At 37.0% G+C, this 14,075-nt stretch overlaps 1 protein-coding gene across 1 annotated transcript in view; it reads right to left on the bottom strand.

Moving 5' to 3' along the window:
• The window catches only part of LOC102812687 (GPI-anchor transamidase-like), a 175,117-nt gene that overhangs the window by 146,128 nt on the left and 14,914 nt on the right, over nucleotides 1–14,075 (bottom strand). Inside the window, exon 3 of the mRNA XM_006831085.1 lies at nucleotides 9,927–10,018. Coding sequence (XP_006831148.1) covers nucleotides 9,927–10,018 — 92 coding nt within the window. The remainder of the gene's footprint in view (nucleotides 1–9,926; nucleotides 10,019–14,075) is intronic.

Genomic DNA, 14,075 nt, shown 5'->3' with positions numbered 1-14,075 from the left:
GGACATATTGTCCGGAGGAAACAATCATTGGAGAAGGATGTCATGCTGGGTAAGGTGGAGGGTCAGAGAAAAAGAGGAAGACCTCTAAAGAGATTATTGGCCAGGTGGCATCACTGATGGACTCAAGTGTGGCAGCGGTAGTAAGGTTGGCCCAGGATTGGACTTTGTTTCGTTCTGCTGTGCATGGGGTCACTATGAGTCAGTTCTGACTCGATGGCACCTGACAACAATAACAACAACACAGGACACTATAGGACAGTGTGTAACTGCCTGGATTTCCAACACTACACTATTTATGGAATCAAACTGTCACAGCTTTCTCCTACTTGGTTGGAACCACTGAATTTTTTCAGTTAGTAGCCAAAAACCACTTCACCACCATGGCTCCCTCCCCTGGTAATAACTAATAAACTTTGGTCTTGCCTTTTTATATAATTAAGGTCCTATAATTGTTGTTTTTTGAAATTGACTTATTTCACTCAGCATAATTTCTTCAAACTCCATCCATATTGTAGCATATATCAAAACTTCATTTTTCTTTTTGTTTGAGTAGTATTCCATTGTATGGAACTGTATGCATTTTGTTTACCCACTCACTTCCTGATGGGCATTTAGGGTTTACCACAACACGGTTCCCTTTTGAAAACTCTTTTCTTAAGTTCCACAATTCTTCACTTTCACAGTTTGCTTCCTACTCCTACTCTGTAACACTCACTAGAGTCTTTTTGATAGGATCCATTCAACACCCAGACTCACAAGACTTACACTTACAACACTGATCATATATTCCTTTAGAAGGTTTTAGGAGAGGAAACACTGTTTGTGAGCAGACTCAATAATGGTGCCTCAAAGATATTCACATTCTAATCTCTAAATCTGGAATGTCTCACTTTTCATGGTAAAAGGTGCTTTGCAGATGTAATAAAGTTAAAGATCTTGAGAGGGGAGATTATCCTGGACTATCTGGGTAGGTCCAATGTAATCACAAAAGTCTTTATAAGAGGAAAGCAGAAGAGTCTGTGTCAGAGAAGACATGTGACTTCAGAAGCAGAGGAAGAGAAAGAGAAGGGATGACAGAAGACGACTCAGAAAAAGATCTTAAGATGTTAGGTTGCTAGGTTTGAAGATGGAAGGATAATGATTACATAATGTACTAGATTTCATAACAAATCAGCAAACGAAAGAAAAATCTGGAATCACAGAGTAGTCAGTAAAGACTGAAAGCTGGCTGAAATGTTTGTTTGTTAGAAAAGCTATATAGGGCCATTATAGGTTCTTGATTGTGAGAGTGGAAAGATGAAAGCCTGGTCTGAGAAAGGTAACTCTAACAGCTGTGTATAGGATGACGTGGAAGAAGGAAAAGACCAGAGGCATGGAATCAACAGTTACAAAGCTGCTGAAGCACAGGCACGAAGTAATGAAACCTTAAACCATAGTAAAAACGAGGAAAATAAGAAGAAAATGGGAAAACCAGAGAGACATCTCTCACATTTGATTAATAATCACTGTTTTCACAGTCAAGCCATTACAGTTAGCATGAAAATACACATTAAAAACATAATATAGTATTGAAAGTATTAGTTTGCATAAATCATCTCACTCTCTGTAGGATTGTTATGAGAATAAGAAAATGTATATAAAAAGATTTCTCTAATTGTAAATGTTACATACATATTGTTGTTGTTGCTGTTGTTAAGTACTAGGGAGTCAGTTCCGACTCATAGTGACCCTGTATAGGGTTTCCGAGGCTGAAAATCTTTATGGGAGCAGAAAGCCCCATCTTTCTCCCACAGAACAGCTGGTAGTTTCTCTTTGCCGACCTTGAGGTTAGCAGCCCGATTCGTAACCACTACACTATCAGAGCTCCTTACATACATTATTAACAGTTGTAATTTATGAAAAAAGATAATTGATAGGATAAACTGTTTGGGCTATAAAATCAGAAGATCTGAATTGAAATTCTGGTTCTGTCATTTAATGGTTATATGACCTTAAGCAAGTTATTCTGAGAATCATTTTCAACATGTATAATGGGAGCTTTATTTTATAAAGGTCACAAGGAATAAATAAAAGAAGTAACATTAAAACCTCTAACATAGTACCTAAATTATGATGGACAGCGAATGCATGCTACAGGGAGAGTTAAGGAAGGGGATCAGAGACAAAGAACCATTCTGGCTTACTTAATTGGAAAGAAAGCCGAAAGCAGTTTCAAAGAATCATAATGTCAAAGATCTCCATATTATTTAATGAAGAATTACATAAGAAGATTGATGAAACAGTCTCACAATGCTCTCCTTTAGACAATGCTTTCTTATATACAAGATCAAATCAACAGCAGTCTAAAGTTTCATTGCCACAATAATTTTAAAAACAGCAAAAACAGGCAATTTAGTGATGTTTTTCTTTTTATAACAAAAATTATCACCAGAATTCACAAAACTGCCCAAATAAATCCTTTGAATTATAAAACCTATTACTTTGAGAAAGAGGCTGAAATGGACAAAAGATGAAAAAGAAAAATATATCCAAAGGGAATTTAAATGTTAAGATAAGTAAGGTTGACACTGACTTGTTTTAAGTAAGACTCTTACAGATTTCTATCTGATAGAAAGAAATCAAGTTAAAGTGTCTTGGTGAAAAGTACTCCACCCATGGATCACAAAGGTAGGAGTTAGGCAGGTCGTAGTTTACCAAATTAACTACATAGAACTTCTAATGAAGCTCAGTGAGGCTTGAGAAACAATATTGAAAGAAAATTCAAATATAAACAGTATTCAGAAATATTTTCTTTCTAGCCTAAACCAGTACGGTTCAACAAATTAGGGGTCTTTAGTATACTATTCATTAATTCTGTACAGAGTTGGCACTGTAGCAGGGAAAGCACTGTGAAAAATACAAACTGAGTGTCAAATCAAGCCTTAAATAAGTAAAACGCAGACAAAGTATTATGCAAAAAGGTGTATATAAAACATCTATGGCAAAAAGGACCAGAAAACATAAAGAACTGCACACATTGAAATTTGAGCATAAGAACCCTTAGAAACGGCATAGGAAGGAAAAGACTGTAGGTAGGACCAGTAGAAGGCAAGAGGCAGGGAACAGTACAGACACTAACAAAAAGGAATCTGATTGAAGCATAAGGGACAGAAATGAAATTATCAGAATGCTGGATTGGGATCCAGATTACAAAACACCCTGAGATCCAGAATAAGGGATTTGGATTTTATTAGGTATACACTAAAAGTTTCTGAACAAGAAGAGATGATAATTTTTAAATATTAGTAGAAACAAATTAGTCTCACATCAAAAATTAAAACACTGAATAAGGAAAACAATAGTGTTGGCTGGAGTCAGTAAAACTGCCTGATTTAAGCACAGAAATAGATGGTTCACACACAGGAATCATTACAAAATTCACATCCACGCAATGTGTAGTAGAACTATATCCTGTTTTTTTTTTTTATTATATTTTAAATTCCATGAGCTTAATTTTTTTATGTGATCAGCAAAAAAGACAGGAAGAGAAGGGAAAATAAGAAAAACAGATTTTACCCAACCTAATACTAAATGTGTTGGAAGAATTGGAAGAAGTGCAACCAGAGTGTTCTTTAGAGGCCAGGATGGCCAAACATCTCTCATACTTCGGATATATTGTTAGGAAGGACCAGTCACTGGAGAAGGATATCATGTTTGGTAAAGTGGAGGGTCAGAGAAAAAGAGGAAGACCGCCAGCGTGATGGATTGGCAAAATGGCAGCATCAATGGGTTCGAGCGTGGCAACAATTGTGAGGTTGGCCCAGGATCAGGTAGTGTTTCGTTCTGTTGCATAGGGTCGCTATGAGTTGGCATCAACTTGATGGCACCTGACAACAACAACAACAATACTAAATGGATTTATTCCTCAGAGTAAACATGAGATGGCAGATGTGAATCTATATTCCCTCAGTCTTTCATAGTATGAAAATAAATTCTAACGTTATAAATGTTTATTTCTCATATAAAATGGTCTCTAGTCATAAGTAAACCCCTTTATCAACTAAAGAAAGTGGTAATGTCTTCTAATCCTGGAGGAGGGAAAAAAACCAACTGGCTGTGTTGAACCTGATAAAAAGCTATATTCTATAAGCTATTTTAAAATGTTTTAAGGACAATTTCACTTAATTTATGCTTCACATACTAACACTAGAACCTAATCCCTGCTTAATGTCTTTTCTCTTATTCATTTTCTAATCATTTTGAAGCATATTGAAGGTAGCTGAACAGGGATTGAGTTAAAAACAATCATCTGAGGGAAGAAAATTGTCAAAAAATAGCTAAATGTTTCAGGAAGGTAAAACTAGGCAAAAGCAACAATTCTCTAAAGGTTCAGTAAGGTAACTGAAAGAACTGGCACAAAGTGGAAGACACTTCTCTTCCATGCACCTTAGATATGAGAATGATAATAGTTTAGTAAATATTTGTTGTTAGCTACTATAGAGTCATTTCGGACTCATGGTGACCCCATGTGTGTAGAGTAGAACTGATCCCGAGGATTTTCTAGGTTGTGACATTTCAGAAGTAGATCACCAGGAATGTCTTTCAGGGCACTTCTTGGGTAGGTTTGAATGACTAATTTGTCAGCTAATAGTAATTCTTTGCACTACCCAGGGGCAAAAAAAAAAATCAACCTAGAAGGCACTTACTTACAAGGAAGGATCTTAGAATGTTTATTTCATTTTCCCCCAAAACCATAACATTTCTTTTACCTGAGGCAATATTATGAAATAGTATTATAAAATTTTGACAGGTTATTATTAAAATTTCTTTAATAATAAATTAATATTTACTAACAATTGCTATTTTATGCTGTAAAGTCAATTCCAACTCACAGCAATCCTAAAGGACATAAACCTATACGCAGAGCAAAACTGCTTCACAGTGTTTCCTAGGCTGTAATCTTTCAGGAATAAGGAAGACCAAACAACTGATCCATTTAAATTAGAATGCTGGAAAAAAAAATATTGAATAGACCATGGACTGCCAGAAGAGTGAAAAACTCTGTGTTGGAAAGAAGTACAGCCAGAATGTTCTTTGGAAGCTAAGATAGCAAGATTTCGTTTCAAGTACTTTGGACATTTTATCAGGAGGAACCAGTCCCTAGAGAAGGACAACATGCTTTGTAAAAAAAGGGGTCAGCAAAAATGAAGCCCCACAATGAGATGGGGTGACATGGTGGCTATAACAATGGGTTCAAATGTAGCAATGATTGTGAAGACGGTGCAGGATCAGGCACTGTTTCATTATGTTGTACATATGGTTACTAAGGCACCTAAACACAACAATCTTTACCAGAGTAGACTGCCAGGTCTTTTCTCCTGTGGAGCTGCTGGGGGTGGTGTTAGAAACACTGACCTTTCAGTTGACAGCTGAGCATTTAGCCACTGTGTCATCAGAACTCCTTTGCTAACAACTAGACTAACACAACTTAGAGGAAAGATATGTCTATACTCATAAAATTTGTGTTTGCTTTGTTTGAGCAAGTGAAAGACATGCTTTCCTAGTTCTAGTTATACTTTTATTTATTTATTCAACACCTGCTGAACACCTACTAAGTGCCACGCAAAATATTAAATGTTGGGGAAACTGAAATAAAACACAGCCCTTTGTTTACTATCTAATAAGGGAAGATGTATTATACCTAAAACAGCAGTATTATGATAAAAGTATACACAGAATGCTATACTGTTGTTGTTGTTGTGTGCTGTTGAGTAGGTTTCAACTTCCAGTGACTCTGTAAAGGGTTTCTGATAGTGGCTAGTGAGTTTGAACTGCTGACCTTGCAGTTACCAGTCCGGTGCTTATCCTACATTGGTACACCAGTATGCTATTGGTGTCAGGAAATACTCTTTTGAAGGAGTATTTGAGTAAAGTGAATTTGTGCTTCTCATATTTGGTTGTGCTTTATAACCACATTCCTGGCCTTACTTCTGGTTTAATGAACTATAATCTCTAAGGGTGAAGCTGTAAAATTTGTATTTTCAATATGTGCCACAAATGATTCAGAATCACAGTCAGGTTTGGGGAGTGAGTTAGAAGTACAGACAGCCATTCCAGCAGAGAGACTGTCTCAGTGTTTCTCGAGTTTGTGAAATGCATTCAGAAGACCAGAGAGAAACCAGAACAATTATAGTGCCATAGTTACGATGACATTTCAGTCAGGATCTATGGACTTCCATAACAAATGGCAATCATCCGTGTTGTTAATTTTAATAAATGATTGTAGCATGAACTAATTTATTACTGAAATACATAACCCAGTGCCATCATTTTCTGACTCAACCTATAGGACAAAGTATAAGTGCTCCTTAGGGATTCCAATATTGTAAATCTTTATGGACGCAGACAGCCTCATTTTTCTCCTATGGAGTGACTACTGGTTTCAGTTCTTCTGACATAACATGGGAACACTGAGTGGTTTAAAATTAAAAAAGGTGTGCGACAAGGTTGTATTCTTTCACCATACTTATTCAACCTGTATGCTGAGCAAATAATCTGAGAAGCTGGGTTCTATGAAGAAAAATGTGGCATCAGGTTTGGAGGAAGACTCATTTAGAACCTGCGATATGCAGATGATACAACCTTGCTTGCTGACAGTGAAGAGGACTTAAAACATTTATTGATGAAGATCAAAGAGCACAGCCTTTGGTATGGATTACATCTCAATGTTAAAAAAACAAAAATCCTTACCACTGGACCAATAAACAACATTCTTATCAATGGAGAAAAGATTGAAGTTGTCAAGGACTTCATCTTGCATCAACTATCAACATTTAAGAAAGAAGCAGGAAATCAAACAACGTATGGCATTAGGCAAATTTGCTGCACAAGACCTTTTTAAAGTGTTGAAGAGCAAAGATGTCAGCTTGAGGACTAAGGTGCGCCTGACCCAAGCCATGATTTTTTCAATAACGTCATATGTATGTGAAAGCTGGACAGTGAATAAGGAAGACCGTACAAGAATTGATGCTTTTGAGTTATGATGTTGGAGGAGAATATTGAAAGTGCCATGGTCTGCCAAAATAACTAACAGATCCCTTTTGGAAGAAGTGCAGCCAGAGTGCTCCTTGGAGGCCAAGATGGCCAAACTTCGTCTCTCATACTTTGGACATACTGTCAAGAGGGATCAGTCGCTGAGAAGGATATCATATTTGGTAAGGTGGAGGGTCAGAGAAAAAGAGGAAGACACCCAATGAATGGATTGGCCAAGTGGCAGCATCGATGGAATCAAGTGTGGCAACAGTAGTGAGTTTGGTCCAGGATCGGGCAGTATTTCGTTCTGCTGTGCCTAGGGTCGCTATGAGTCGGTACCAACGCTATAGCACCTAACAGCAACAACAACAGTGGGTTTAAGCTACCACCCTTGTGGGTAGTAGTCCAATACTTATTGAAACATACAGTAAAACTAAATGGAAATACTTTGTATTTCAAAACAAAAGTAAACATTTTTTAAATAAATAAAATTTTAAATATACAAAGAAATAAGAACTCTAGCTATCATTTAAATGTTGTGACCAATCATTTCTCTCAGAATATATTTCTGGAATTATGACAAACGATACTATTATTTTAATCTGAAAATCTTTCATAAAGCATAAACTAAATTCAACCATTAAAACAAAACTGTTTTTAATGATCTAAAATTTTCAAATTGCTGTTTCATAAAGATTTATTACTTTCTGAAAGTTTATCTATATTTGTATTTTTATACTCAATTCCAAAAAGAAATATAATAGTATATTACCAATAAGAGAAAGATTTACCACAAAAGACTTTTAAAAGCCGAAGAGATCTTTTCTATTGATTTGCACAAGTTAAATAATAAATTGCTTAAATCCTCAGTTAACCAGCCAACAAACATTTTATAAACAGAGATGCAAACAGGTAGTCAATCACCTGAAACAGAAGTAAGCTTTTTAAAAAAGATTCTTTAGAAACCTACAGATAAACTTGTTAAAGCATAATATATAAAATATATCCTATTGCTATATTCTATTTCTAAAAAGTCTCTCCAAATCTTAAACTGTTTCAATGTAACCTACAGACTCAAAGAACAAAGATTCACGTACCAAAGTGAAAACTATTGCCAAACCATGCACCTGAGAGGAGTGCACAGGGAAAAGAAGCAAATGAAGTTAAAAGCTGAAAGTCAAAGGAGTAAACATGCAGACCTTCTAGACAAGAATAAATGAAAAATTAGGAAAAATGGCTAATTTCCAAAATCATATTTATATACTTGATAGAACAAATCATTTTCTTTCTGACTTTATTTAACAGCATTCTTTTTTATGGCAATATTATCTGATGATCACAATTTCCAGGTGAAATTACATGAATTCAATTATAGCTCAGTCAACTTCTCAGGCTAAAAGTATCTATGTACATAAAATGTAAAGCAACTTTGCTTTCTAAGTCATTCACTGCTTTCTTTCTACTCCTGTACAACTTTATACATATCCCTCTTTGGTTTTATAGGAACTACTAAAATCCAGCAAAGAAGGTACTATTTTTACCATGTAACAGATGAGGAAATAGTCTTAGTTGAGTTTAAGACTTTATCAAAATCACCAATAAAGCTAGATCTGAAACTCAGATTTGTTTTACTACAAAGGTCTTTTCATATTGCCTCACAGGAGAAAAGAACATTTGGGGGGAAAAAAAAAAAAAAAAAGACACTGACATTGAGTTAATTCCAACTTACAGTGACCCTAGATAGGGTTTCTAAGGCTGTAAATGTCTATGGGAGCAAATAGCCTCATCGTTCTCATTCAGAACAGCTGGTGGGTTTGAACTACAAACCTTGCGGTTAGCAGTCCAATGCTTATCCTACTGTACCACCAGGTCTCAGAAAAGAATATAGCAGTAAACAAACCAAATCTAAAGACCTGAACTGACTGCAGCTCCCTGCTAGAACCGTTTTGGAAGCAGTAAAGTAAATCCATCCTAGATAGCTGGGGCAGAGGTGCATGGGTATTGCCTAAATTATTTCCCTATAAGTATGAAATTTCCCTTTTTATGAATCTTCATAGAAAGCAAAGCTCTCCCCTTATATAGAAGGTAACAAAGTCGATGCTCATTTGTCTAGTCATTCCTAACAGCATGGACATGGTTGTTTGTCCTAGAGTCTGATAGTACACCATTTTCACCAACGACTCTGATGTAAGACCTAGAGACACTAGAAAGCTGAAACAGCAAAGGTTAGATTTTGGCAGCAGGTGGCAGTAGCAACCCTGTTTCCAAAGGCAAAAAGCTATGTAGTGACTGAATCTAGTTATTATTAACAGATGGCAGCCACGTTATTGTCACTGGACTGGTTTTACACCGTGATTTTTAGTTATGTCTTTTTTGCTGTCCAACTTCCCTAGTGTGGCACAGTGGGATAAAACACTGGACCACAAGGTGAGTCTTTACCACAAGGCCAGCAATTTAAACTCACCAGCTGCTCCTTGGAAATCCTATACAGGATCGCTAAGAGTCAGAATTAACTCAATGACAATTAACAACAACAACTTCCTAGCAATTAGGTGAACTAAATAGTATGCTTTCAATAAATTCCTTTTCTGCTTAAATTAGTCAAAATTGCTTCTGGGTTGCTTACAGTCGGATTTAACTTGAAGGCAGTAGGTTTGCTTTCGATGCTTAAAATTAAAACTGTTTTTTAAAAAATTACATGAATGACACTACACAGTCATACTCAGTGAAATGTTTTTTACTTTATATTTGACAGTTCTTTTATATAATTTGTCTTAATAGTCAGAAGTAACCTGTACTTTATACATGGCAGTATGCTCTTCAATCAGTTTTCTCTACCTTTTCCAAAAGCAGCACCAAACACCAATCTAACAATTATGTCGGTGGTTTCACTAAGTTTAATGACGGTTTCTTACCTGTCAGGAATACCCAGTCTCTTGACACTTCTATACACAGAAAGAGTATTTGCAACATGTCGATAATTAAACCAGAATCGGGATGTACACACCTAAAGTATTAAAAAATACATATTAGTCTAATGAAACCAAATAAGCATGAACTCACAGGATTATTTTTCTTCAACTAGAATACTGACATGGAGTCCTGGTGTAGTACTGTAGGAAAAGCAGTAGAATGCCAACCACTAGGTTGGTGATTCAAGCACACCAGTCACTCCTTTAAACCCTACATTGCAGTCTAGCGCAATAACCCACAGAGCCACACTCTCATATAAAAGAAAATTAGTTCCCTTGAGTTTCATAATAATCTTTTCTATCTGAATTTCTTCTTAATTCTAGTTGAGAGATGTAGGACACATAATAAAATATTTTTAAAAAAGACTTTTATATGCAGTAAGAGAATGTTATCCTGAATAGGAAACAGAAATAATTCACTATGAGTGAATTATGAGTTCACTATGAATCAGAATTGACTTGACAGCACTTAACAACAAAGAAACAGTATTCACAATTAGAAACAGTTATAAGACTTAAAGAATTATCAATAAAACTAACCTCATTAGAAAAGTCTTTCATTACTTATTATTAAATAATAAAGGCCATTCAGCTTAAAAGATAAACATATTTAAGTGTTATTTAATCAAGTACTTAGCAATGTAATTACTTTCAATTTCTGCTCTGGTAGCACAGTGGTTACGAGTCAGGCTGCTAACCTCAGGGTGAGCAGTTTGAAACTACCCGTCATTCCACAGAGGCTTTCTGTTCCCATAAAGATTTACAGCCTCTGAAACCCTATGCAGGGTCGCTATGAGACAGATTGACTCCACAGCACATTACCACCACCACTAACATAATGATCCTATTTATAAAAGATTTAAGTTCTCTGGAACAGAAAAAAATGCCCACAATCACACCACAAAGCACCAGAATGAGTGAAAAATTATCTGCATTCTGGTTATATTAAAATTTCTGTTGGCTACACTGTCTTATCAGTGCCTTCCATCCAAGGTCACTGCTATGCAGTTGTCAACGTGGACATCTGCACACAAAATTTGGATCAATACTCAAAGGAAGGTAGAAGTTTCTTTAAAAAAAATTGTTACTGGTAATAAGACATGGATTTATTATTAAGAGCCTGAGAGTAAATAACAAGGGTATGGAATGAAAACATTCTCAATCTCCGATCAAGAAAAAGTTCAAAAGTCATCCATCAGCTGGAAAATTGATGCTTATAGTTTTCTGGGATTCTCAAGGGCCAGTACTGAAAAACAATCAGGAAAAAGTTTCAACAATCAACAGTGCTCATTAAAGTGAGATACTCATGAAGCGCTGAAGCCTAAACTTCAGATTAAATGCAAAAGACTGCTATACAAAAGCCTTGTGATCTTACATGACAATGCATGTCTGCACACCTGCCCACAGTTCTGACACTATGCAAAAACTAAACAAAAACAGGGAATAGGCAATGCTGGCAGGGATGGAGAAAGACTGTTAACTCTTAAACACTGCTGGTGAGACTGCAGAAGGGTACACTCACTATGAAACACAGGATAACACTTCTCTGAAAAGCTAGAAATAGAAATACCATACAATTCCGCAACCCCACTCCTAAGTATAGAGCCTAGAGCAATAAGAGCATTGACACAAACAGACATATACACACCCACGCTCAGAGCATTATTCAGGATAGGAAAAAATAGGAAAAGAACTCAAATTTCCACTAACGGATGAATGGATAAGCAAACTGTGGTATATACATATATGGGATAGGAGCCCTAGTGTGGCACTGTAGGATAATGAACGCACTGGACCACAAGTCAGTCTGAACCACAAGGTCAGTTGTTCAAATTCACCAGGCCCTCCTTGGAAACCCTATGAATCGGAACCAACTCGACAGCACTTAAAAATAATACGCAACAACAAAGAATAATGATTAGTCCATGAAACATCTCACAATAGAGATGAATCTGAAAGACATTATGCTTAGTAAAATAAGTCAAACACAAAAGGACAAATATTGTATGAGACCACTATTATAAGAAGTAAATAATCAGTTTACACACACAGAAATATTCTTTGCTGGTTACCAGGAAGCTGAGGAAGGAAAAGTACTAACTAGATCATTATTGTTGCTGTTGTTAAGTACCAACTCATAGAGTCCCTATATTGGATTTCCAAGGAGTGGCCCGTGTGGGTTTGAGTGAGCAACTTTGCAGTTAACAGTCCAGTGCTTATTCTAAAGCACCATACCAATAGATAAGAGTAATTCTGGTGAAGAGAAAGGTAATACAAAATAATGGAAAGTCAGTACAATGCAACCAAGGCAAAGGAAGATATGAGAGGTACACAAAAACAAAATACGGCTACATTAAATGTTGTAACATATAGAGTCCTACAGCAGCAGTAATCATTTCCAAGTATGTACAAAGGTAAGTATATATTTCCAATATGTGATGGGTGTTGTATAGGAGTACAATGATATACATATATAAACAAGTTGTTGCTATATACCATCAAATTGGTTCCAGTTCATAGCAACTCTATGTAAAACAGAACAAAATACTGCCCAGTTCTGTTGTTGTTGTTGTTGTTGTCAGTTGCCATCGAGTCGGAACCAACTCATAGTGACCCCATGCACAGCAGAACGAAACAAAGTCCGATCCTAGGCCAACCTCACTACCGCTGCCACACTCGATGCCATCAATGATGCCAGCTGGCCGATCCATCTCGTTGGGGGTCTTCCTCTTTTTCTCTGACCCTCCATCTTACCCAGCATGACATCCTTTTCCAGCGACTGTTCCCTCCTGACAATATGTCCCAAGTATGAGAGACGAAGCTTAGCCATCCTGGCCTCCAAGGAGCACTCTGGTTGCACTTCTTCCAAAACAGATCTATTGGTTCTTTTGGCAGTCCATGGCACTTTCAGTATTCTCCTCCAACACCACAACTCAAAGGCATCAATTCTTCTACGATCTTCCTTATTCACTGTCCAGCTTTCACATCCATATGAGGCTATTGAAAATACCATGGCTTGGGTCAGGCGCACCTTAGTCCTGAAGCTGACATCTTTGCTCTTCAGTTCTGTACCATGCTCTAATCATTGCTATATTTGAGCCCACTGTTGGAGCCACTGTGTCAGCCCATCTTGTCTTCGTCTTTTTGACTTGTCCAGGGATTTTCCTTCCTGACCACATATCCAAAAGGCACAAGACAAAGTATCGCCATTCTCAATTCTAAGGAACATTATGGTTGTACTTCTTCCAAGGTAGGTTTGTTCTTCTGACAGTCCATCGCATATTTGATCTTTTTGTCCAACACCAGAATACAAATGAATGAATTATTTTTCAGTCTTTTTTTATTGTCCAGCTATCGCATGCATATTGCATGCATGGGATTGAAAATATCATGGATTAGGTCAGACATACCTTTGCCGTCAAAGTGACATCTTTGTTTATCAACGCTCTAAATAAATATTTTGCAATAAATTGCCCAATGCAATACACCACTTGATTTCTTAACTGCACCACATCTACAGTGTACTTACTGTATGTTGAACTGGTGGCAAAGAATCCACTGTTCAATGTGAGCCCTTCTGCTCCCAATTGGACTCCTACATGTAATCTTTGTCCTGCTTCTGCCAGGGCTGGCTGATGTAGGCAACCCTTCACCCTGAGAAGAATCCGTATCTGTCTGGGAACTTAACTAAACTGCCATCTAAGGGTCCCACTGAAAGCCACCTCCAGTCCTCTCACCCCAGAACCCTCCAGGGGCAACAGCCTAAGGCTCTTTCTGGTGCCCTTCCAGCCACTGGAAGTATCTCCATAGGAGACCTCACACCTCCAAGCCTGGCCTTCTCTCCATCAGTAAGTATTTTAAGTCCTCTTCATTTTCACCAAGCAAGGTTATACATTCTGCATATCACAGGTTGTTAATGAATCTTCCTCCTATCCTGATGCCACATTTTGATTCATATAATCCAGCTTCTCGGATTATTTGCTCAGCATACAGGCTGTAGTGCAGACATACTCCACTATGGCAAAATAAGTAAAGATTGTGGGCTGTCATCTTCAGGACAAGGAGTATGAGCCTTACTAAGAAACCATCCCC

This window comes from Chrysochloris asiatica, unplaced genomic scaffold (assembly GCF_000296735.1).
Source record: "Chrysochloris asiatica unplaced genomic scaffold, ChrAsi1.0 scaffold00002, whole genome shotgun sequence".
NCBI classification, from domain to species: Eukaryota; Metazoa; Chordata; class Mammalia; order Afrosoricida; family Chrysochloridae; genus Chrysochloris; species Chrysochloris asiatica.
The sequence above is the reverse complement of the archived record's forward strand: the minus strand, read 5'-3'. Positions and strand labels throughout refer to the sequence as shown.